The 25,096-nt window shown below is 49.2% G+C and overlaps 1 protein-coding gene and 2 long non-coding RNA genes across 4 annotated transcripts in view; all 3 read right to left on the reverse strand.

The window, feature by feature from the left end:
- Window positions 1–18,067, reverse strand: part of LOC135971386 (uncharacterized) — a 106,302-nt gene extending 88,235 nt beyond the window's left edge. The window contains exons 1-4 of the mRNA XM_073993199.1: window positions 17,857–18,067; window positions 17,627–17,754; window positions 17,231–17,425; window positions 16,864–17,158 (exon numbers count right to left, since the gene is read on the reverse strand). Coding sequence (XP_073849300.1) covers window positions 16,864–17,158; window positions 17,231–17,425; window positions 17,627–17,754; window positions 17,857–18,067 — 829 coding nt within the window. The remainder of the gene's footprint in view (window positions 1–16,863; window positions 17,159–17,230; window positions 17,426–17,626; window positions 17,755–17,856) is intronic.
- On the reverse strand, window positions 47–16,498 carry LOC141407044 (uncharacterized). Of its 2 annotated transcripts, none has more exons than XR_012413982.1 (4): window positions 16,434–16,498; window positions 2,472–2,658; window positions 1,543–1,736; window positions 47–1,129 (listed from the first exon to the last, which is right to left on the reverse strand). It is a non-coding gene; the product is annotated as an uncharacterized lncRNA (long non-coding RNA). The 2 variants fall into 2 exon arrangements; XR_012413983.1 differs by lacking the exon at window positions 16,434–16,498 and adding an exon at window positions 14,746–14,868.
- Window positions 18,068–19,126: 1,059 nt separating the features above from the next.
- LOC141407047 (uncharacterized) lies at window positions 19,127–24,386 on the reverse strand. Its single transcript, XR_012413986.1, has 2 exons — window positions 24,161–24,386; window positions 19,127–20,126 (listed from the first exon to the last, which is right to left on the reverse strand). It is a non-coding gene; the product is annotated as an uncharacterized lncRNA (long non-coding RNA).
- Window positions 24,387–25,096: the final 710 nt, after the last annotated feature.

The raw sequence follows: 25,096 nt of genomic DNA on the forward strand, positions 1-25,096 counted from the left end.
GGCTGTGGGTTAGACAAGCTTGGTTTAAAGCACTGACTGTATGTTATGTGGTTTAAATATCATCTCACTAGTATTTTTATTGACAGAGCATCTTGAAAAATAAGGAAAAGCTTACACGGACTTACAATCTCATCAAAATACAATTTTATAGTCTGAATTAATGATTTACATTAGAGTTGGGAAACCCCGTGTTGGAGGATTATGGTGTCAGAATGATGATTTCTAGTAGCCTGAGGTGATGATGCATCTGGGAACTGTGTCCGCAGCACTAAGATGAACATTTTGTATTCTAGCCATTCTCCTTCCCTAGCGTTCTGTTCCTCTCCCTTCCCTGGCGTGCCGTTCCTTCTTCCCTAGCGTGCAGTTCCGGACCACTCCCATGGACAGTACCGGTGTTCCTCACATTCTTGAGCATACCATCCTTTGTGGGTCTCGGAAGTATCCGTGCAGAGACCCTTTCTTCAAAATGTTGAACCAGTCCCTCTCCACCTTTATGAACGCCTTCACAGGTAAGACCAGCATCCTGAACGGAAAACCGTGTTTGGGTTTGCCAGGCACACCCACTGGAATTCAGTTAGTTTCTGAGAAGGGATGAGAGGAGTGGGCAATTAATGTTCTAGAAAAATTTTTATCTCTCTCTACTTGAAGGACGTCAGAAATTTCATCCTTCAGGAAAGCCACATGGTAGCGAGGTTATAAAAACTAGTGTTTGAATAAAACGTACGTGAACTTTTCCCAGAAAGGTTCAAAACAATTTTCTCTTGGGATATCGCTACAATGCCAGGCCTCCAGAGTTACCACTAACGTTGATGTTTGACTTTTAGTAAGACTGACACTAGTGGATAGGGTGACAATGAACAGTGCACTCTGTGAAGGAGTGACATCGAAGAGCAAGTTAAATCCATGCTGCTACAGAATGAGGTCATCTTTGTAGACGTGTGAAAGTCTCTGGAGACACTTGAGAGAGTTTAGATGTTCGCTGAAGAAAGACCTGGTGCCCGTCCAGTGCAGATCCTGAGATGAGATGGGAAAGCTGGCACTCAGGGTGATGAGCTGGGACGGCTGCTGAGGTCGGGGGCCAGAGCATGGAGCCACTGCCCGATCTCAAGAATAGCTACAACTTACTATCCTAGGACAAAGGGGAAATGAGGCTTGAGATTCAATAATTTTAGTAGAAATCTGTTTAATTTTACAATTTCACTTTTCATTTGTACCCAGCTAGTGATTATACTCTGTATCCATTTTCCACACAAAATCCCAAGGACTTTCAGAATCTCCTCTCAGTGTATTTGGATGAGACCTTTTCCCCAGGTTTACGTGAGCTGGATTTCTGGTATGTCATGAGTGATTAACTAGTTGATACAGACTTTAGTATTTGAGTCACTGTCAGCTTATAATTATTTGTCCTCAGGCAGGAAAGATGGCGGCTGGAATATGAGAACCCCAGCGACCCCCAGATGCCCTTCATCTTTAAAGGAGTCATCTTTAATGAGACGAAGGGAGCGTTTGTAAGTTTTCTTTTTTATGTTGTGTTCAGCTTACCTTACCCATGTACCGTATCATGATATAGACACATCTGGAAGATGGTTGATTTTTCTTCAATATTCGCATTATAGGTGACATGTTCTTGGATTAGCTGGGGTCAGTGCTGTGAACAGAAGCCAGAGGGTAGCAGCGCCAGGCTGCTGTTCTTCCCAGCAGGTCTCAGACCATGTCTGACGACCCCCGTGTATGATCTGCAGGGAGAGAAAAGCTGTTTTCATACCACTATCAACACATTGTCTTTTACACTCATTCTTGCCCAAGCACATGGTGTACTTTCTAGAGGTTGCGTGGCGAGGTGTGTGACACACAGCAAGCTGGATACAGAGCAGATGAGGGAGTCCAGCTTCACCTCTGAGCCAGACACTACAGAGATTTGCAAAAAAGGCAACACAGCATCACTCTAAGTAGTGTTTTACTTTGTTATGAGAAGTATTTTTCAAACATATTTATATTAACATGTAATGATGGCTTACCTTAATGTATAATTATTTTTTAATACTTTAATTTTTTAATCAACTTTAATTTAGAATATAGAAAAATTATATAAACACACACAGGTACCTACACAGGCAAAAAAAGCCTACATAATCAAAAGCTGTTTGGGTCCTCATTAAAACCCATTTGTGCCTAGTGTTCCATTATTGGAATCCTAAGCTTGTGGGAGTTATTTATATCCTACAGCTCAAGGTCATTGCCAAGGTCTGATTTTTACAAAAAAAAATTGCCACCTCAGGCATAAATGGGTTAATTTTTCAGGGTGTAAAGGAGTCTTGAGACCATTTTGGATTAAGAGCTGCTGTCCTGGGTCTGTGTCTTCATGTCCCCTTGTGACTTTGACAACCTGCCTGTGCTGGTGTCCCTAAGGCTCATAGGTGGCCTGCTCTCTGATTTCCATAGCCTCCCTCAGCTGGTGAACCATTTCTTACCTTTTCATTCTCAATTTGGTGGTCTTTTCTTCCAAGGAGTCTTCTTGAAACTCAAGTTGGGGTGACAGCTTCTCCCCACTTGCCTGGTGGCTGGTAGGCAGACCTGGTGATCCCTCTGATTTACAGCCCTCGGCTATGAGTTTGTTGCAACACACATCAAAAGTCCATTGTTCTCAATCCTTGGGTTCTGTGCATGGGTGATGAGTGATTGAATACAGTGTTAAACAATGCCTGCAGGGGTGTCTTTTTTTTTTTTTTTTTTTTTTTTTTTTTTTTTTTTTTACCATTAGAAGAGTTTTATTTGCAAAGTATTACAGGCATATGCACCAGAATGTGATCGATTGGCTATATTGAAAGGAATGTAGTGTGTGTGTATTATTTTATATATATATATTCTTATTTATTTACTTCACATTTCAAGACAGACAATGAGAGGATATTCTCCCAGCACCTTCAAAACAGACTTCTTCCCCACCACACGTACTCAGTGGTCTCTGGGGGTGACCCACTCTGCATCCCGGAGCTTACGTGGGAGCAGCTTAAGCAATTTCATGCCACTCACTATCACCCAAGCAATGCTAGGTAATATTTTGTTGGAAAAGTTTGATGGTGGATTGTGAAAAGTTGACTTGTTTGTGTTCTTACATTTTCATGACATGGCTTCTCTCACATTTAGCGATGCTTAAGAAATGTCTAAGTGTAGGTAAGATTCTTGGCCTAAGTTTGCCTATCTTACTTGGACATTGATTTTGGACATTTACAACGATAGCCTTCGGTGGGCTCAGAATGGTGGTTACAAACACGGTGTTTAGAGACCCCCAGAGGAGGGTCCTGGCCCCCAGCTTCTTGCATCACTTCCAGCTTTGTTGCATGGAGAGTGGGGGTGCATGGATGGTGCCCACCCCGACCCAGGGTGTGTGAAGCTTCGAGTCTGTCCTTGGCACGGAGAAGTGCTCTTCCGACAGTGGATGCAGTCACAGAACCTTAATTACATCCTCACGTTCTGACACATCGCTTGTTTCTTTTATTTATTTATTTATTTATTATTATTATACTTTAAGTTGTAGGGTACATGTGCATAACGTGCCGGTTTGTTACATATGTATACTTGTGCCATGTTGGTGTGCTGCACCCATCAACTCCTCATTTACATCAGGTATAACTCCCAATGCAATCCCTCCCCCCTCCCCCCTCCCCATGATAGGTCCCTGTGTGTGATGTTCCCCTTCCTGAGTCCAAGTGATCTCATTGTTCAGTTCCCACCTATGAGTGAGAACATGCGGTGTTTGGTTTTCTGTTCTTGTGATAGTTTGCTAAGAATGATGGTTTCCAGCTGCGTCCATGTCCCTACAAAGGACACAAACTCATCCTTTTTGATGGCTGCATAGTATTCCATAGTGTATATGTGCCACATTTTCTTAATCCAGTCTGTCACTGATGGACATTTGGGTTGATTCCAAGTCTTTGCTATTGTGAATAGTGCTGCAATAAACATACGTGTGCATGTGTCTTTATAGCAGCATAATTTATAATACATCGCTTGTTTCTTATGTCACTAATATAAGGTTATTATCATAATAATATAGTTTTATATATTATATAAAACACTAATAATTTACATAGAAATGCTAACGTAAAAACATATTTGAAAGATTATTTTACATAAAAAGAATTATGAAAACTTTCAAGCATACAGAAAAGTAGACTAGGATAATGAGCCCCTAAACACTTATCACATAATAGATATCCTTTTCCTTGTGAAGTTTTCGGAAGTAAATTATAAATGTTATCATTTACCCCTAAATATTTGAATTTATGACTCTAAAACATGAGGATTATTTCTTACATGAGCTAATGCAATTTTCAGTTTTGATAGAATAAAACATACTTTCTTAAAACTGCCTATTTCTTATTCCATATTCAAATTTTCTAGTTGGCCTCAAAGTGTTTGTGGCACAGGGTCCCACAGATCGCAGCTGGTCAGCCCGGGTCTCTCCTGGGCACCCTCTCGGACGGCAGCGGAGTGTGCAGGCCGGGTTTCCTCCGGGCGCTCTCACTTTCCAGGTGACCTGGCTGCTTCTGTGTGGTGTTGGGTGCCATGTTCCTGTGTTTCCTGAGAACTGGAACTTAGATCCGAAGACTTAGTTTGAGTCAGGCTGTGCCTTTTGAAGCAGAGTCCCTCGTGGGGAGTTCTGCATAGATGGCCACATTCTACCATCCTGTGAGGCCTGCTTGCCTCCACTGGGGGGTCTCACGCCAGCGGGGTGCATGCTGAGAGTCGGCCACTGTCTTGTGAAGATCTGCTTTCTCCCTTCAGCCACGGAGCAGCTGGTGCACTTGAGTTTCTGGTGTCCTGTGATAATGAGTTTCTCATCAACCTATTAATGGTTTTCATATTCATTGAGGATTATTGTCTGAATCATTTATTAGAGTTTGTGAAGTTTTCAAATTCTGTAATTCTTCATTCGTTTGCTGGACTTCTTCAAAGAAGAGCTCCACATCAGCTGGGGCTCTCGGGTTATCTTGAAATATGGTTCAGTGGAAAAGGCAGGGGCGGCTGCTCTCCCTGGGAATTCCAGTTTGAAGAGGAGGGGCGGTGCAGGAACTACCTCTAATGATGACAGAAGAGGCTGTCTTTTTTTTTTTTTTTTTTTTTTTTTTTTAAGACAGGGTCTGGTTCTGTCCCCCAGGCTGGAGTACAGTGGCATGGTCTTAGCTTACTGCAGCCTCAGCCTCCTGGGCCACCTCAGCCTCCTGAGTAGCTGGGACTACAGGTGTGCACCACCATGCCCAGCTAGTGCTTATATTTTTTTTGTAGAGACAGAGTCTTGCCGTGGTGCCCAGGCTGGTGTCGATCTTCTGAGTTCAAACAATCTGCCCACCTTGACCTCCCAAAGTGCTGAGATTACAGGCGTGAGTCATTGCGCCCAACATGGAGAAGAGAGTTCTTTCTTTTCTTCTTTTTTCCCCCCAGTCTTATTTGTTTTGTTTTTTAGCACCCCTGTGACCTCACAGAAATATTTCTGTATATGTACATATTTGAGACTATGTGATCAGGTAGAATTTATTTTTATGCCCACATTTTCTCCAGCTGTTGGCCCATTTTGGTCTCACTTCTTTGGTTTCTACACCCCTACTCCCACCTCCCTAAAGCATGCACAGCCAGGCCCTCCCTGCTCCAGAGATTCAACTGTCTGTTTCCCAGGGAGCTCTGATTTCTGTGGCTAGTGGGGAAGGGCCTTTGGAGAGTAGCATGTGGACACTAGGGGTGGTGATTGCTCCTGGATTCTCTCAACCCTGAGAGTATAAATTTTGTTTCTAAATTCTAGAATAAGACATTTCTGAAGGTTCTTTAAGGTACTAGTTCCCCAAATCTTAACCATAGCTCAGGCAACATAGTAAAGAAAAAGATAAATTCTGTCATTGTGACCTTTTTCCTCTGGTTGAATAAATGTGTTATCTGTATTAATATGTATAACCTTGAACTTGTTGCCAAAAATTGAGTTTTGTGAAATTGTCAGTTGGATTACTCTATTACTGTACTAGGGTTATAAAGTATTTTAACAAATACCTCTTTTGGTTTTTGCCACATCTCTAGATGAAGTTTAAAATGAAAGATCAATGTTTGGCTAGGTGTGGTGGCACATGCCTGCAAATCCAAGTACTTTGGGAGGCCAAGATGGGAGGATTGCTTGAGGCCAGGAGTTTGAGACCAGCATGGGTAACAGTGAGAATCCATCTCTAAAACTTAAAAATTAGCCCAGTGGGTGTGGTAGCTCATGCCTGTAATTCCAGCACTTTGGGAGGCTGAGGCGGGGAGATCACCTGAGGTCAGGAGTTCAAGACCAGCCTAATCAACATGGTGAAACTCTATCTCTACTAAAAATACAAAATTAGCTGGGCATGGTGGCAGGCACCTGCAGTCCCAGCTACTCAGGAGGCTGAGGCAGGAGAATGGCGTGAACCCGGGAGGAGGAGCTTGCAGTGAGCGGAGATTGCGCCACCTGCACTCCAGCCTGGGTGACAGAGCGAGACACTGTCTCAAAAAAAAAAAAAAAAAAAGCTGGACATGATACACAAGGTGACCCCAGGAGACTCCTGTGCAGAGTAAAAATGAATCCCAGCACTAAACTAGTCCCTGAAGTCCCTGCAGCATTCTCCCCACCACCCAACCCTGTGTCCACCTGCACCCGCCCAGAAAGAACAGTGACATCACCCCACAGCAGGAGATCACCAGCGGCGGCCGCCGCACCCCGGGTAGCTGGGCCACCCCCAGGGTTTCACAGGTGGAGAGGGAGCCTGGGAACGTGCATTTCTAACAATTTCCAGGTGACAGGGCACCACACTTAAAAATACACAACACTAGGTCCTGAAAGGACTTCTATTCACTTGCACATTGTTGGGATGGAGCCCTACATTGCGAAGGGCTTTTCTTCACGTGTCATCCTTGAGCTCAGGGGCTGGCAGCACTTGGTGGGACCTAGTAGGGCATCCCTTGCTGACTGCACACCCACAGCCAGAGCCCTCACGGGGATGATTCTCACAGGAAGCCCGCAGAGCTCCTGACACCTCCCTGAAGGGATGAGAAAGCTGAGGCTCTGAGGGGGATAAACTGATTACTGGAAGGTAACGACATTAGTGAAGTGGTGAAGCTGCAGTGTAAACCCTAGTCTTATTTCATTTTAACTTTCAAGACTTCCTGATTTCCTCTATTACAATGCCTGTGCCTTAGAGTCACCAATGGGAACTTGAAGGAAAATAATGCCTGCTGAGGCCAGATGCTCACTTAATTGCCTGGGGGTGGAGCCTGTGTGGTTCTAAGCCCTCCCTCTGAACTTCTGAATGGTGAGGAGTGCATATCAGCTGCCTCCTGCTGGGCCCTGCAGGGCGAAACCTGAGGAAGCCCCAGGAACATTCAGTAAGGGGTTAGGAGGGAGGAGAACATGGTTGGATGAAAAATAAGAAGGAAATGCACCAGCATTTACTGGCAGGCTCTGTCACCCGCAGGACAGGGAGGAAGACATGCACACCTGCAGTGCGGGCTTTCACAGCCTGGCAATGAGGGCTTTCACCCTCACAGGTAAACGTCACCTGTTTCACCATCTTCTTAGGGCTGTCCTAGGGCCCCAGCACACAGCTATTTGGGACAAAGGGCAGTTTCAGTGTCTTTCACTCCACACTCAAGCTACAGATTGTCCTTATAGCTCAGGTATCCTGGGGATAATCCATCTCCTTTCATTTTGGTTTTGGGAGACCAACCCAAGAACCAAAAAATTTCCTAAGGATTTCCAGGAGAAAACATCTTCCCACCAAAGAAGAACCTTACCATTTGGAAAAACATCTCTTCGTCATTTGCAAAAACCCCAGTTTTCAGGGAAGTGATAATCTTGTCATAAGAACCAAAGATAAAGTTGGAGATAACGAGGGAGTGGTTACATAGGAAATAAGTGGTCATTACTCTGACCAATTATTAAATCACTTTCTTCATATGACACACTTTTTAACAGCTTCTTACTAAACCACAGTGCAGGTAAGAGAGTCACAAGACCGCTTCTTCCTTGAGTCAGAGTCATTCACGGCCCACACCAGGATCTAGCAAGAATGACTGAGGTCACCCTTATTTCCCGGCTACTTGGAGAAGCTGGATATCCCAGTTTACAAATTTCAGTTTCCTGGGATTCTGCTCTGATAAAATCTAAACTGTATTTAAAAAAAAAAAAAAAAAAAGGAAGGAATAGGCTGGCCGTGATGGCTCATGCCTGTAATCCCAGGGCTTTGGGAGACCAAGGCAGGCAGATCACGAGGTCAGGAGATTGAGACCATCCTGGATAACAGGGTGAAACTCATCTCTACTAAAAATACAAAGAAAATTGAGCCGGGCGTGGTGGCATGCACCTGTAGTCCCAGCTACTTGGGAGGCTTAGGCAAGAGAATCTCTTGAACCCAGGAGGCGGAGGTTACAGTGAGCCGAGATTCCACCACTGCACTCCAGCCTGGGTAACAGCGAGATTCCGTCTCAAAAAAAAAAAAAAAAAAAAAAGTTCGAATAGATGAAATCTAATGAAATAATCCAGTTCTATCCTTTTACCTCCTCCGTTGTCTGGAGTAATAAAGCTCCCTGCCTCGCCCTCTCTCACAGCACTGAACTGCTTTTCCTGAATTTTCCCACACTGCTGATCACTCACTTGTTAATTTCGATGCATACATTCTTTTTGAGAAATAAAGTCAGTTTGCCGACTGCTGCCACTGGTTTGTCAGAAAATGAGCTTATACTGCGCTGATCTCACTCCTGCTGCCAAAGCTCCTTCTAGGGGTCTCTCCTTTGACAATATAGGGATTATGTAGGCATGGGGAGGTGGGATACCAAGGGGGGATTCTGTCAACGTGCTGTTGCCCCCTCCCCAGCCCCACCAGTTCAAAGTCACCGAGCCGGGGGCCTATCTGACTATCGGGACTGTGCAGACCACCGTGTCTTCTGGTAGGGTCAGGGGAGGGCTTGAGATAAATCTGTAGGGCTCTTCACTCAACCACCGGCCCACTGTCGACCTCAGGTGCTCCAAGCGCCATCGCTGCCGGGCGCTATGTGGATGCGTCGGTGACAAAATGGAAAGTCTCTGGTCTGGGCAGAGCTTGTTCTGATCAGGAGAGACCCGAAAGCAAGAAACACAGTGAACAAAAGCATGATGCCCAGGGGTGGATGGCCATGAGCACTAAGGAGAAAAATAACAAGTGGGGTGGGGGTGTTAAGAGGGTGGGGAGGGGAAGGGCTGCCATTGACAAGCGGAGAGCCTGCAGACTTGCCTGAGAGTGACGTTTGGGGAAAGAAGGAAAGGGAAGAAGGGGAGGGAGGTTAGCTAAATGGACATCTGGGAAAGAGCTCAGGCAGCAGAGGGTCTGGGGCGTGGGCGCGGTGGCAGCGTGCTGCATTCCAGGGTCCTCTGCGTGGCTGGGACGGTGTCGGCCCTCCCCTGCACATCCCTCAGGGCCTTCGCAGAAACACCCACACGGGGACCTTCTACATACAGGCAGGACACGCCACCCATCGCCGTGACCACACTGTCCCTCAGAGGAGCCGCTGGCCACGTGCATCCCGTCCACATGGAGATGTACTTTAAGATTCTTTACACAATGGATTTCAAAGACTTAGTATGGAAAACAGTGTAAAATATTAATAATCAACATAATAATTGATTGTTATCAAATAATGGGCTGAATATAAAAGTTTTTCTTTTTGTTTTACTTTTTCTTTTTTTTAGATAGGGTTTCACTCTATTGCCCAGGCTGGAGTGAACCTGTGCAGTCACAGCTCACTGCAGCCTCCAACTCCTGGGCTCAGGCAATCCTCCCACCTCAATCTCCCATGGGGCTGGGACTGTAGGTGTGCAACGCCATATCTGACTAATTGTTTTGTATTTTTTGTAGAGACTGGATCTCTCCATGTTCCCCAGGCTGGCCTCAAACTCCTGGGCTCAAGTGATCCACTTGCCTTGGGCTCCCGAAGTGCTGGGATTACAGGCGTGAGTCATGGCACCCAGTGTCCCCCCGTCCCGGCCCGCCTTTCTTTAATGTGGCAACTAGTTCATTTAAAATTGCATATATAACACAAGCCACCCACGCAGGCCCCAATCCTGGGAGATGCTCCCGTTGGAGAAACCTCCAAGAAGGGGATCTGCTTGGATTTGCAAATGGCCCCTCTGGCCCCAGGGGGATCTACTGTGCAGAGCTGCTCTGGATTCGGCTCTTCAATACTGCCCTTGAGTGTACTGTGCACCTCTTGACTTTCGACCAGCACAAAGCTCCTTATTAAACGCTGACAATAATTCCTTCCATTCCAGGTGCCATAATGGATTCATTAATCTCCTGTTGATAGTTTTTTGCTGGTTTTCCCACTTTCTATTATTCTAAGCACTGCTATGAAGACTCTCCTTTTACCCCACCAGCCTGTGTCTGCCGCAGCTCACACGCTCTGCCTTTCGGCTGTAATAGCTGAGTGGCCATTTACCCCATGCCCTGACACACTCAAGTCCCTGGGTCTCCTCGGCAGGGTGTGTCTGTGGGCACAGGGCTGCCCTGCCACATGCCCCACCCCATAAGCTTCCATCTATGGCCACTTCTTGTGCGACCCTAAACTCACTACTTCTCCTCCTGTCCTCTCCTCTCCACAGAGCCACCTTTAATTGGAGACAGTCAGTCTGCTTCCCAGTCAGTCGGCTTCCCTCCACCTGCTTCCCAGTTCCCCTAAGACAAATCCAAAGTCCTCCTCTGGGCCACCCTCCTCTACCGACTCCTCCCTCACCGTAGGGTCAGGTCAAAGGGCCCCAACCAGAGGCTCCCCTGGGCCCTTTCATAAGACTGGAGCTTTTCTTCTCAGGTCCAGCTACAGGCACATTGTACCCACGCCTCACCGCAGGAGTGAGAGCTCCAGGGGCATAAAGGACTTGGTTCTTTTGCCTAAAGCCTGCCCTGACTCACCGAAGTCGGTCGGTTAATGTGCGAAATGATTACAGAAACACAGAAATAAGGTTAGGTGTGGCGCCTCAAGCCTGTAATCCCAGCATTTTGGGAGGCCAAGGCGGGTGGATCACTTGAGGTCAGGAGTTCGAGACCAGCCTGACCAATACGGTGAAACCCCATCTCTACTGAAGATACACACACACACACACACACACACACACAAAGAAAAAACCCAGGTGGGCATGGCGGCGCAAGTCTGTAATCCCAACTACTTGGGAGGCTGGGACAGGAAAATCGCTTGAACCCGGGAGGTAGAGGTTGCAGTGAGCCCAGATCAGGCCACTGCACTGCAGAATGGAGAGGAAAACACCGAGACCCTATCTCAGCACTCCAGACTGCAGGGCCAGGGCGGGACTTATAAGTAAGTCTCTGCCTCTCAGTGCTCTGGTCTGCCATGTGTCTGGCTCCCTCTTCCATCCTGACAAGCACAATGACTGTAATTCCAAACAAAGGACTGGGAATTGGGGGTGAAGATGGAGAGAACCGAGGAGTGGGGAGGGAAATGGCAACCTCTGGGCAGCTACTCTGTAATATACACAAACACACCAGAAAGGGCTTGTAGAAAAGAAACACAAAACGCAACCCAACTACTGACACATGGCCCTCTGTTCCTTATTCACCCGCACGTTCTTAGCAGAAAGGCAACTGTGAACGTGCAATCTGGTATCGTGACGTTTGCCCTGACCACGTTGTTACCGTATCTTCATCTTTCTAATTTTAATTGTTTCTGATGGCCCATCCGATTGGTAGAGCTTATTTAAAGAGCCCTGATTCTCCCTGATAAAAGGTTGGAGTCCTGTATCAAAAGCTTTTAGTTTTCTGTAACCAAGAAGGAAAACATGCTTCTTTTGAAAGATGACAAAATGTCTAGCTTCGAAGGGTCCTCCGAGTATGGCACACAAAGCGGTCTGCATTCATAGAAAATGATGCCATCACATAAATCTTCCACTGTGCCACGGGGTGACACCATCACTCATCGTCTGCCTCCCAGACCCAGTAATTTCTGCAAAATCAATTACTGCACTTTACACTGAAAAGATCCCATCAAAGAATGTGTGTGTACAGGATGGTGAGGGGCGCCGGAGCTGTGTGAGGCGAAACGGCACTGTTCTCAGTTTCCCCTTCCATCCGACTGCGCTCCGAAGCGTTGCTTCAGAGATTTCCATTTTATCTTATAATTAAATAATATGAACTCTACTGGGGGAAGAAAAGCAGCCCATCACATTGGTACTAAGCCTTGATATCATTTTTGCCATCTTGACTCCTATCGCTATAAAAAGTCATTTTCCGTTGCCCTCACAAAACCACCCAAGGAATATTGCTTCAGACACCAAAGGTGCCCATGTGGGGATCAAGCCTGGTGTCCAATAAATATGTATGTCATTGACCTAATGCATGTCCAGTCAATTGAAACCTCACACTTCTGACTTCGGTTTTAAGGTACTAATCTTGAAGTCTTAACAGTGTATACATATTGACCTGAGGATGTTGGGTACTTTTGATTAGAGAGGGTTGAATTCCTCTAAAGGACTTCATGAATGAAGAAGACAGCTAGAAGCCCTGGTTTCCTGCTCCTCACTGGAGATTCCAGGCGGGAGGCAGGCAGCAAACATTTGTGTTCCTGTCAAGCGCCAGGCGTGGTGCTGGGCACGGGAAAGTCACAGCGAAGACACAGCTACACGCAGCACTGAACATCCCTGCTGCAGCCACAGGGCCTGGCCACACCACGGAGCTCTGTGAACTCAGGGAAGCTGGAACACCTCGGGCATCCCTTGCTCATGTGTAAAGTGGGGATAAGTCAGTGCCCAGCATCACTGAGGGCCTGCCACATAACAGAGAGTCACTAAACGCTAGCTATTCTCACTAGGATTGGAAAGGTTGATACTCAATTTATATGAACTTTCTATAAATACTGTATTGATGTTCCTGTCACCACAGGCAAAAAGGACGCTGCTTTCGCATCCAGCCCACCCTAAGGATGCACCTGGACTTCCCAGTACACTCAGCTCCACCAGGCATCAGGCCCTGCAGAAGCCACAACCTGTGACTAAGACAATGAGTCACTCTTGGTGTGTGGCACAGCGTGACGTGGCCGTGGGCACTTAGTCATGATCAGTCCGTGATCAAGAGCTGGGGAGCTTATTTTAGATTGAGTGAAAATCAATTTAAGTTTCCAGACATGTCTTGGGACAACAGAAGATACCCAAAGAAGCAGGGGGAAACAAAAAACAAAAAATCCCACAGCCTGAGACAGAAGATACCCAAAGAAGTAGGAAAAACAAAACAAAACAAAACAACAAAAAAAAAAACCAAGCCTGAGAAATACTTTCTTCATTCAAGGCCTGGGGAGTCAGGAATACAGGAAAGAGATTTTCAATTTTATCTTATAATTAAATAATATGAACTCTACTGGGGGAAGAAAAGCAGCCCATCGCGTTGGTATTAAGCCTTAATATGATTTTTTGCCACCTTGACTCCTATCGCTATAAAAAGTTATTTTCCATTCCCCTCACAAAACCACCCAAAGAATATCTGTGTAATTTTGAGCAAGTTGGGTTTTGTTCACTTTTGAGCATTAACTAGATTAAGGAGCTTCGCCAAGAAAGTCCCATGAAAAGTATGGTGGAGGCCTGACATGATGGCTCATGTCTGTAATTCCAGCTCTTTGGGAGGCCAAGGCAGGAGGCTCACTAGAGGAGGCCAGGAGTTCAAGGCCAGTCTCAGCAGCATAGTGAGATCCTGTCTCTACAGAAATCATCATCATCATCATCATCATCATAACAATTAGCTGGTCATGATGGTGCATTCCTGTCTTCCTTGCTACTCAGAAGGCTGAGGCAGGAGGATCACTTGAGCCCAGGAGTTTGAGGCTGCAGTGAGCTATGATGGCACCACTACACTCCAGCCTGGGTGACAGAGCCAGACATAAGCACTCTTCATGGTCTAAGGGAGACTACAATATTTGGAATTAGGATCTGTTTTGCTCCTACCACAATCACGTATGCCCCTCATGCCCTTACCTAAGTTATTTTTCTTTGTGAGTCTTTCTCCCCACTTCCAAAATGAGGGCATGCCTCTCTTGGGATCATGTATCTAGGCTTGGAGATAAGAATTGTAAAGCTCCTAGTATACAAAATATTTTCAACAAATGGTAGCTATGGTCATTTTAATATATGGAATTTTACCATAATTTCACATCTGACAGATAATTCCCCTGAAATTAATACTTGAATGTGAATATGTTCTCTGATCTCTAGCTACAGGCAAGTCTTCTATGTCAGGGAAAATCAAGTACTAATATAGAATCAGAATAAAATGGCAAAAAGAATGGGGGCACAACAGATAAATTCTCGAGGAATAACCTACTTACTGTAAGAATTTGTAAATCTGTGGCAGCTAAGACCAGGCCGTCTGAGCACATCTGGAGGTGAACTTCCTTAAAAGAAATGCGTCCAAATGCTCCAAAAGATTCAAGATCATATCTCGGAAGGGTAAAGCTCTTTAGAGTCTACAAAAAAATTGTGACTTCGGCTCTGCCAGGGAAAGAATGCCCAGGTGACCCGCCGTGGCGGGCTTCCCCAGGGACAGCCCAGGTGTGACCCATGTGGGCTCGAGGCCACCGTATTTGATGCCACCTGCAGAGCTGAGGGCAGCTGTCTCCCATTAAGCCAAGGCTGTACCAACCAAGCCACGTTCCCACATAATATTGGTTTCCAAAGTACCTTTTTCCCCAGAAGAGAAGAGGCGTGGACTTACTAACCTTCAATATGTGTAACTCCTCCCGGGTGGCAAAACCAGGATGACAGAGAACACCGCGATTCTGCCAATGTATCCTAATCTCACATGCCTGTACACAAACTCCCAAGCATTTTAGCAAGCTTTTGGACATGAAGCTCAAAAGAATGACCCATCAATATTTTCCAATACATAGAGCATCTTAATGTGTTTTTCTTTCGTGTGTTTTTTTTTTTTTTTTTGTAGACACAGAGTCTCACTATGTTGTCCAGGCTGCTCTGGAACTCCTGGGCTCAAGCGATCCTCCTGCCTTGGCCTCCCAATGCACTGGAATGACAAGCATGAGCCACCGTGCAGGAACCACAGCACCTAAATTCCAAAATAACCTTGAACCCCTGACCTTCCACCCGCCCTGGTGACTTCCAGAGATCGGTTCCTCTTCCCGTGCCAAAGGTTTCTTGTCTTTCGCGGCCCGGGTAAAGTCACTCAAGATGTTCCCTCTGCTTCTGAAGGCCTTTGACTGAGAAGCCACTCTGGGTCCTATCCCGACCCCAGGCGGTTCCACTGGTACTTGCACATCTCCGGGCCGGTTTAAGTCACGCTGGCCAGACTATTTCCACTTCACTCTGGTAATTTCTCCAATCCCAGCGTCTGCTGCATCACCTTTTCTTTCTCTGAGAATCCAACCCTACAGGAGGAATGCTGAGGCTGGGGGGTCCTTTTACTAGAACGCTAACGCCAGAGCACTTCCCAGGGGCGCTGGGGGTCGGGCTGCAGGGCTGAGTCTGGCGCTGCCACTGGGGTCTCCCGCGGGGGGTGCTGGGCCTGGGGAGGCTACGCTGCGGGCTCGGGGAGTGCGTGGCAGACGGATGTCCCGGCCTGGGCGCAAGGAGACTACGGGCCCGGCATCACGTAGGCGCCCGCGGCGGGCCGGGCGGGGCCCACAGCGCCCCAACCTGCAGCACCCGCGCCCGCCCCGCGCGCTCAAGGGCGAAGGGAAGGTCACCGGGGCCGTGGGCTGGGGGCCCATCCCGGCTCCATCCTTGTTCAGTGCGCGGTCCCGAAACGGGAGGAAATCCGCCATCCGGGCCTTTCCACGCATCTGCTGCAGGAGGAACCGGGAAAATAAAAATCAAAACCCAGCTCCGGGCGCGTCGCGTCTCCAGCCCGCGCGATCGCTAAGGCTCCCAGGTAGCGTTCGCCTGGGAAGCGCGGATCTACCATCCAGCGGCTGCAAGGATCGGGGCGCTCCACCGTCGGGGCACTGGCGCCCCCACGTGCACCCGGGGCCTGAGGCGCACAGTCTCCACCACCTCCGGCTCGTCATTGTTAAATGTCCTCCCGGCGCGCCCGCGTCGTGGGCCCAGACTCGGGCCCCTCCTGGAGAGCCGCTTCTACATTGCAGGGAAGGGGAAGCCCAGAGCCCGCGCCCCGGCTCCGCTGACGTCCCCGAGTCCCCGCTTCCTGGTCCTTCCCGTCCGCAGAGGCTGGCGGGGAGGGCCTGGGACCCATTTTAGTTTTCGGTATCGTCACTAGCCGAAAAGCAACTAGTGCAGGAAACCCTTTTTTTTTTTTTTTTTTTTTTTTTTTTTTAAATCCTTTTAGGAAACCCTTTTTTAAACTCTTCCAACGGAAAAGCGACATGCTGGGGGGTGACGTGGGGCGGAGTTAGGGGGCGGGGGGCCACTTAGCAAGTGATCGCGCTGTACTCACGCTTCGGAGGGGAAGCCCGGCCCTGTCCTACAGCTCTGAGGGAGAACGTCCCCCAAGGGCGCTCCAGGCGACCCCCTCTGCCAGGCTCAATTTAAAACATAAACCGGAGGGGGTGGAAACCTCACTCTCTTCCGGACGGAGGTTCCTACCGCCGTGTCCCTTCCTCCTCCGCCCCACCCGGCAAGGACCCCGGGGCTGCCTTGCCGGCTCACGCCGCCCCGCAGGTACCCCTGCCGCTCCGGGTCACGGGCTTCTCTCCAGTTCTCCCCATCGCTTCCCCGCTCGTCTCCCCTGTTCTTCCCATCGCTTCCCCACCTTTCCCCGGGTCCTCCCATCGCTTCCCCCTCTTCTGCCCCGTCGCCCCATCCACTTCGCCCTGTTCTCCCTCCTCCGTCCGTCACTCCCTCGCCGCCGGGAGGGGGGCGCGCACCTTGAGCATCCCCGCCGCTGGTCAGCACGCCGATGGCCTTGCGGGCCCCGAAGAGGTGCTCCAGGAACTTCCGCAAGGAGCCCTTGGGGGCCCGGGAGTCGTCCGCGTCCATGGCGAGAAGGCGGAGGGCAGCCCCTAGTCTGGCTGCGCCGCTGGCAATGGGAACCCTGCCGGCGCGCGCCCGACTCGGAACCGCCGCCAGGCCGGCGCCCCTGAGCGGACCCAGGGCCAATGGGCGGTGACGGGATGGGCCCGAGCGCACGGGAGGGGCTGCGGGGCGGGGGCGGGGGGGCGGCTAGGGGCGGGGTCACGGCTAGGGGCTGGGGCAGGGGCTGGCGAGGGGGCGGGTGTGGGCAGGAGGACCTACGCGGGGGTCGTCCCAGGTGGGGGCCGCGCTAGCGGTGGGGGAGGCCGCAGAGGCGGGGGTAGAGCCACAGGTGGGCGGGGTCCCTGCGGGCGGGGCCGCGTTGCTGGTGCGCGAGCCTCGCGGGTGGGTTGGAGGACTCTGGTTGGGGGCTTTAGAGATGCCCCGAGCACCACAAGTGGGGACGGGGGCAGTGTCCTGGGGAGGGGAGACCGCAGCGGGGCGGGGTCACATCGTTTACCGGGCGCGCCAGAGCGGGGCGGGATAGAAAGCGGGGAGCATCTCCCGGGGGGTCGAGGGAGACCCTGAGTGTGCGGGAACGCCGGGGCGTGTGGAAACCCCTCACTTGCGGGGAGCGCCGATGCGGGGCGGGGTGGAATTGGGGCGCGGAGACCCCACCTGGACGCGGAGGCTCGCGCCCGGCCGCGCGCACAGCTTTTTGTTGCCGGCAGGATTCCTCTTGGGGCTGTGCTGGGAGCCTCGGGGCGCGGCTTCCTCGACCGCCGCCCCCAAGTTTTCTCTGCAGCCTGAGGTCGGGAAGGACGGACGGAGAGTGGATCCCCAAGGTGGTGAGAAAAGCTGATCGCGGCAGGCTTAGCTTTGACCAAGTTGCGATTTCCGGGGCCTACGGAGGCTGTGACGCTCCTGGGCCCCCAGCCCGGCCCTTGGGGAGAAGAAGCCTTGGGGTAGAGGAGGGTATCGGGCGCGACCCTCAGAGACCCCTGGGCGCGCGAAAGTCAGAGTGGGGCAGGAGGAGGCGCAACAGGACTGGCCTGGAGGGGAGGCGGGACGACCCTTCCTCCCCACGGACAGGCGCGCTGCTGTACGCTGTGCCGACATCGGCCGGCTTCACTGGCCAACTCCACGTGCTGAAATACGCACACCCAATGGGATGTGCGGTTGCCTATCCACAGCTTAACAGCCTGGTGCCAGGTACCCTGAGATGGGAGAGGGGGCAGCCCCGACAAAAGCACGGGCTTATGGGGCCCCGGTTCCTTCAGTGCTCACCCCACGAAGAAGGGCTCCCAAACGGCCCCACTGGACGGCTTACTGGAGGATGGTCCTGCGCAGTGGGTGTTTGTTGAACAGATAAGAGACAACTAAAGAGACTAAGAAGAGGTTTGTTCTGTGAACCGGGGAAAGTGAAGCAGTCGCAAAAGAGAGTCTCACCAAAGGGCAATCCTGGGGAAAAGATGGAGAGGCATGGATTTTTCTTTCATGTGTGCCTCATCCTGGGGCTCATCCCGCTGAGCATCAAATATTCATTGCAAAAGAGGAAAAAGAAATATGCTGCAGACAATGCTGGATGGTCTGATCTCTCCATTGGCCGGAATTAACGGGGCAGTCCCTAACCCCTCGTGGTCCTCAGAATCACCTGGCCTATGCACACCCCCACTAAACCACTGAAGTCCAGTTTCTTCGAGCGCAGCCAGGGAATGTGTATTTTTAAACAAGCCATCTAGGTTACTCTGATGAATGCAAAGTCGAAGAGCGCTGCTCTCATGCACTGAGCCTGAGCTTTATTCTATTAATAAAAAAGAAGAGGAGAATCCTGGGTGTCTTAAGGTGGCAGTTGAGTGGCCTTTGCCTTTTGGCGGGTAGGAGAGCAGACCGGGGCTCTAAGCACCCGCACCCACCGCTGGGCTCAGGATCTGTGCTGGAGAATAGAAGGGCTAATTTAATTATTCATGCCTTTTTAGAGCATATTACATGTGGAGAAGGTGGGGCACGCTGAATTGTATTTTAGCCAAATACCCCTTATCTCCTTATACACTAGATATTTGTATATTGAACATTAGGGGATGGGTCATTTGTCGTCAAATTGCCTGTAATACAGAAAACGAGAGATACAACCGAACAGTTCAACCATGATGAGTTAAATAAATGATGATAAAAATAGATGCTGCAATAATATTTAATTGCTGTTACCGCTACGAGGATAAGTGTCTACTGACATGGAAATATGTTCAGGACATACCAATAAGTGAAAAGGCAGTCCTAGACACAGTGCGAGCCTGTGCGTGTGTGTGTGTGTGTGTGTGTGTGTGAGTCTGCATACATATGTAAATGTTTCTGAGCATTTTATTTCCTTTCTTTTGCTTAGTACAGGTAATGCTATTTTTCTCTCCAATGAACAGGTATTGTTTAGGGAAAAGAAATAGTTAATTAAAAACAATAAAATTTAGAGTGTCAACACCCCCAAGGTTACGGATTATGTTGAAAAGTTTGTCTGTATGTAAGGGCTGGGGTCAGGGTGGTCACTGACAGTCCTCACACATCTGTTCTCATGAGTTTGGCCCATTGCTCAGTCAGTCAAGGAATTAGCATATATTAATATATGCCTGTAGCTAAGATGGAAGAGAATAGCTATAGCTCTTTTTTTTTTTTTTTTTTTTTTTTTTTTTTTTTTTTGCACGTCATGTATTTTAATGGTGCTACAACTAGAGGTATTTTTTTTTTAATCGTTAGCCTTAGCAATGAATCTTCTAATTCAAGAGGAAGATATTACATGCCGTGCTGACCGTACAGCTTCCACCCAGTAGGACCTGAGGTGTGTGTTTGTTCTTTATTGTCCCTTAACAGGTTAGTCTAAACTCTGGCCCACACCAGCACACAGTTAAACCACAGGTATGATTACTCCTTGGGCCAGGAGTGCAGGCTTCACTGGGCCCTCTGCCCCAGGGGCTCTCCGCGGCTGCAGCAGGTGTCTGCCCAGGGCTGCCGTGTCTTCTGAAGGCTCAGGCTCATCAGCGGAGGAGATGTTTCCATGCTCGCTTCTGTGTTGCTGGCAGGATTCTGTTGCTTACAAACTTGGACTGAAGGCCCCAGTCTCTCCGTGGCATCAGCTTCAGGCCGCCCTCTGCCCTGGGCGGGTGACTGGCTTTGCCAGAACTAGCACCTATCAAGAGCCAGAGGGAGAGTTCCAGTGGACGGAACCTGCAGCCCCTCCCAATCCAATCTCAGGAGAGACCGCCACCTCTTTTGCCTGGTTCTATTCATTAGAAGTGAGCCACTGAGTCCAGCCCTCTTCGAGGGTCTGGCTGTGAACACTAGGGGCAGGGGCCAAGGGGAGCCACTTGGGAGGGGAGGTGCTGCCTGGGACCTGCCTAGGACAAAGTGAAAGAGAACATGCATAGGGACAGATGCCCTTCCCACTTCCCCTCTGTGGTGAGCGCAGGAGCTGCCGATGTGCCCTAAAGGAGTTGTGGCATCCCAGGAGGGAAGCATCCTCCCAGCCATGAGGGCGCCATGACCCAGTGCCCCAGCATGTGGGGCTGCACATTCCAGGGCTACCTGAGCTGCAACCTCTTCCCCTTCCCTGCCGTCTCTGCCTGTGCATGGAGTGGGCGTCTCAAATCTGCAGGGACCGAACTGAGCTCAGGCCTCTGCACCGCCGCACAACCCCCCACCACTCAGTCTTCCTCACCTCAGCTCCTGGTGACTCCATCCTCCCAGGGACTCAGGCTGAAACCTTGCAGTGCTCCTCCACCCCGGCATCTAAGTCCCTCAGGAAAGTCCCTCTTGGCTCTTCATTGCATCTGGAGCCACAGGGGCCAAGCCACCACCTCTGACCTGGACTGGCACAGGCTCCCTCCCCATGCCCTGCTCTGCCCCCACATCCACCCCACTTCCATGCCTCGGGTGTCCTCAGCTTCAAAGTCAGGGTGCACCTATCAGGATGTAATTCAGGCATATTCTCTGCTGACTCGGAGTCACAGGCCCCACACATGGCCCACTGGCCTGTCCTTTGGTCCCATCAGATCCTGGTGCTGCCCAGAGGCCCATGCGGGTACCCAACAACCTCAGGCCCAGCCTGCTCTTTCTTGAGGCCACGCCCTCCTCTCCCTACCCATTCTGCCCACCTTCCTCAGGTCTGTCCTGAAAGGTCTCCTGCATGGTGAGGCCTCCCCCGATCACCCTCGCAGAAATTTTGGGCTCCATGCACACTCCTGTTCCCTCCCTGCTTCTCTTAAAACATCCTCCTCAGTGTCACACATGGGGCATTTCACCTATCTGCTGAGCTTCTCGACAGGTCCCCCTGCTGAACTCTGAATGCCGTGGATTCAGAGCTCTTTGACTATTCCCTGCTGCAGGCCCAGGGCAACAGCAGAGCCCAGGACAGAGTGAACCTGTCATGGGTGCTGCTGAATGAATGAATGAAGGAGTGAGTGAGTGAGTAAAGGAGTAAATGAGTGAGTAATAGACTGAATGGGTGAGTGAGTGAGTCAGTGAATGAGTGAGTGGATAAGTGAAGGAGTAAATGAGTTAGTGAGTGGGTAAATGAATGAATGAGAGAAGGTTAGTGAGTGAGTGAATTGCTGAGTGAGGGAATGAGTGAATGAATGAATGAGTGAGTGAGTGAATGGGTGAGTGAATGAGTGAGTGAATGAGTGAGTGAATGAGTGAGTGAATGAGTGAATGGCTGAGTGAGTGAATAAGGGAGTGAATGAGTGAGTGAATGGGTGAGTGAATGAGTGAGTGAATGGCTTAGTGAATGAGTGAATGAGTAAGTGAGTGAGTGAGTGAATGGGTGAGTGAATGAGTGAGTGTGTGAGTGAGTGAATGTGTTAGTGAATGAGTGAGTGAATGAGTAAATGAATGAGTGAGTGAGTAAAAGGGTGAGTGAATGAGTAAACGACTGAGTGAATGAGTGAGTGAGCGAGTGACGGAGTGAATGAGTAAGTGAGTGAATGAGTTAACGAGTGAGTGAATGAGTGAGTGAATGACTGAGTGGGTCTCTCAGAGGAGATGAGGACCGGAGCTGCCCTCTGACTGCTACAGTAGACAGGAGCTGAGGGAGGAGTCTGAAGGGTGGGATGTGCCCACTCGGTACATATACCCTGCTCGACACATCCCCAAAGAAACCTAATCTCACCAGAGTGGTCTCTTGAGAATTATTAGTAACAACCTTTTTTTCCAATATTTCACATATGCAGGATGATTTCTTACTTTCCTTTAAAACGCCAATCGTTTTTTGACTTGGAATTCTCCACTGCTGGTCCACGCCACTGTATTATCCCATAGGGGCATCCCCCGAGTTGGAGAAAGAGTCATTCCCAGGAATGGATAAAAGCCAGAAGGGCATCATCAGGTGGGGAAGCTTCTCCTATCATCCTCCCCTTCCTGCTTGGGTTACCCTGAGTGACTTTGTTTAGAGGTCTACAAAATGTGGACGCATCAAATTTGGATAAAAACCTAAGCAGTTTAAGAGGTTGCAGTGCTAGCAGGAAGGTCTTTGGCTCCCAGCACCCTCCTCCCCTCCAGTCTCTGCTGGACCCAGTACTCTGACTCCACCTTCGTCCTTGGGGGTTTCCTTCCTTCCTTCCCAGCCACTGAGCCGCCTTGGGCTAATCTGCAACCTCAGAGGCGCAGCCCTCCCCCTTTCCTCCTGCCTCTTCCTCCCTTCTCACTTTCCTTCTGCTTCTTTCGGGACTTTGGAAAGTCCAAGAATAAGCAAAACCGTAGACCAGAAAACGCTGCCTTCAGCCCATTCCCCTCCCACCAGCTTCCCTTCAGACTCCTTGATCTTTCAAAATTATTTTGCTTTGTATCTAGATGCTAAACTTTATATAGAAAACAGGTGGGGTTGGTTTCTTGGCCGGGTACAGTGGCTCACACCTATAATCCCAGCGCTTTGGAGGCCAAGGCGGAAGGATTGCTTGAGGTTACATGTTTGAGACTAGCCTGAGCAACACGGGGAGACCTCGTCTCTACAAAATTCCAAAAAAAAAATTAGCCTGGAGCGATGGCACATCTGTAGTCCCAGCTACTTGGGAGGCTGAGGCAGGAGGATCACTTGAACTCAGGAGTTTGAGATTACAGCGAGATACGATTATATCACTGCACTCCATTTCGAGCAAGAGAGTGAGACACTATCTCTTAAAAAAATAAAAATAAAAAGGGCTGGAGTCCATATCCAAGCCCACCGCCAATTGCGACATGCGGATCTTTTATTTTTATCATCCGCCTCTCTTGTCTAAGTGCCAAATGACACTCACATCGTGTGTAACTCCTTCCACCTTTGTCTGGCTTCTCTTTCCTTATGTATTAAGAATCAGGTTGCATAGAGTTCTGAGAAAATAAAATAATAAATCAGCTGTGTGCCATGCTCATGTGTATAATCTCAGTGCTTTAGGAGGCTGACACAAGGACAGCTTGAGACCAGGAGTTTGAGACCGGCTTTGGCCACATAGCGAGATCCTGTCTCTACAAAAAATAAGAAAATAAAAATAAAACACTTGCAGGACATGGTGGCACACCTGTAGTCTCTATATACACTATACAACACATATAACACAAAAAATGTGCGTTAACCGACTCTCTGCGTGATCACTGAGGCTTCCACCCAAGAATAGGCTATTAGTAAATTCTTTTTAGCGTAGTCAAAAGTTATTGTACGAATTTCAACTGTGTGGCGAGTTGGTGCCCCTAATATCTGCATTGTTCATGGGTCAATTGTATTGCTTAAGAGGTGGCCATTGGAACACTCCTTAGGGGCTTTTTTTTTTTTTTTTTTCTTTTGAGATGGAGTCTCGCTCTGTCGCCCAGGTTGGAGTGCAGTGGCCGGATCTCAGCTCACTGCAAGCTCCGCCTCCCGGGTTTACGCCATTCTCCTGGCTCAGCCTCCCGAGTAGCTGCGACTACAGTCGCCCGCCACCTCACCCAGCTAGTTTTTTGAATTTTTTTAGTAGAGACGGGGTTTGACCGTGTTAGGCAGCATGGTCTCGATCTTTTGACCTCGTGATCTGGCCGTCTCGTCCTCCCAAAGTGCTGGGATTAGAGGCTTGAGCCACCACGCCCGGCCCAAGGGGCTATTTTTTTGTTAAAAATTTTTTGCCACAATGGGCGACTCATTTAAGGCCCTAGGATTCCTCACTTCTGAGCTCCTGCTGCCATAGACCAAGTGCTGATCATTTTTGGTGCTCAACATACTTGTGGCTTCCATCCATCACAGGCCTCACTCTGACCTTCCAGGAGCTGCTCCTTCCACTGCCTGTGATCCTGAGGGTCAGCACGTCCAGCCAGGCCAAGTAGCGAGATCAGTCCTCTCCTCTGCCCCAGTTCATGGATGGGCACAGGATGCGGGTGGGGGGGGTAGTCCACCCGGTTCCTGCTAATCCCACTGGATCATCAGGTGGGGAGAGTCAGCTTGCATAGTGAAACCAAAGAGAGCTGCGAGATGGAGAGTGAGAGTGAGATGCCAAGAAAGTGGGACACACACACACACACACACACACACACACACACACAAAGAAAAAAAGAAAAAGAAAGAAAGAAAGAAAGAAAGAAAGAAAGAAAGAAAGAAAGAAAGAAAGAAAGAAAGAAAGAAAGAAAGAAAGAAGGAAAGAAAGAAAGAAAGGAAGAGGGAGAGTGAGAGAGACAGAGAGAGAGACAGAAAAAGTCAGAGAAGCAGAGACACAGAGAGACATAGAAAGATGGAGAAAGAGATGAGGGGAAGAGAGAGACAGAGACACACACAGAGTCTTAAAAAGAGACAGAGAGAGACAGAGCAACCAGGAGAGAGACACAGAGAGGGAGAAACAGAGACAGACAAAGTCAGAGGCAGAGAGAGATGGAAAGAGAGATGGGGAGAGGGACAGAAAGAGAGAAGCAAAACACAACATTCCTTGAATTGCTTCTCCCTGAAGTCACCATTCTATTTCTGCACTTCCAGTTGCCACCAAGAATCTTTCTAAGTCACCTGTCCTCCTTCCTTCCCCATCTTCCTCATGCACTCTTACTGAAGCCTCCTGAAATCTGCCTTCCCAATGACAACTCCTCCTTGAAATGTCACCACTGACTTCCAAACAACCAGCAAATAAAAAAGATTTTTAAAACAATTACTTCCACCAGTTTCTCAGTTTCACT

The sequence above is a fragment of the Macaca fascicularis genome, chromosome 6 (genome assembly GCF_037993035.2).
Source record: "Macaca fascicularis isolate 582-1 chromosome 6, T2T-MFA8v1.1".
NCBI classification, from domain to species: Eukaryota; Metazoa; Chordata; class Mammalia; order Primates; family Cercopithecidae; genus Macaca; species Macaca fascicularis.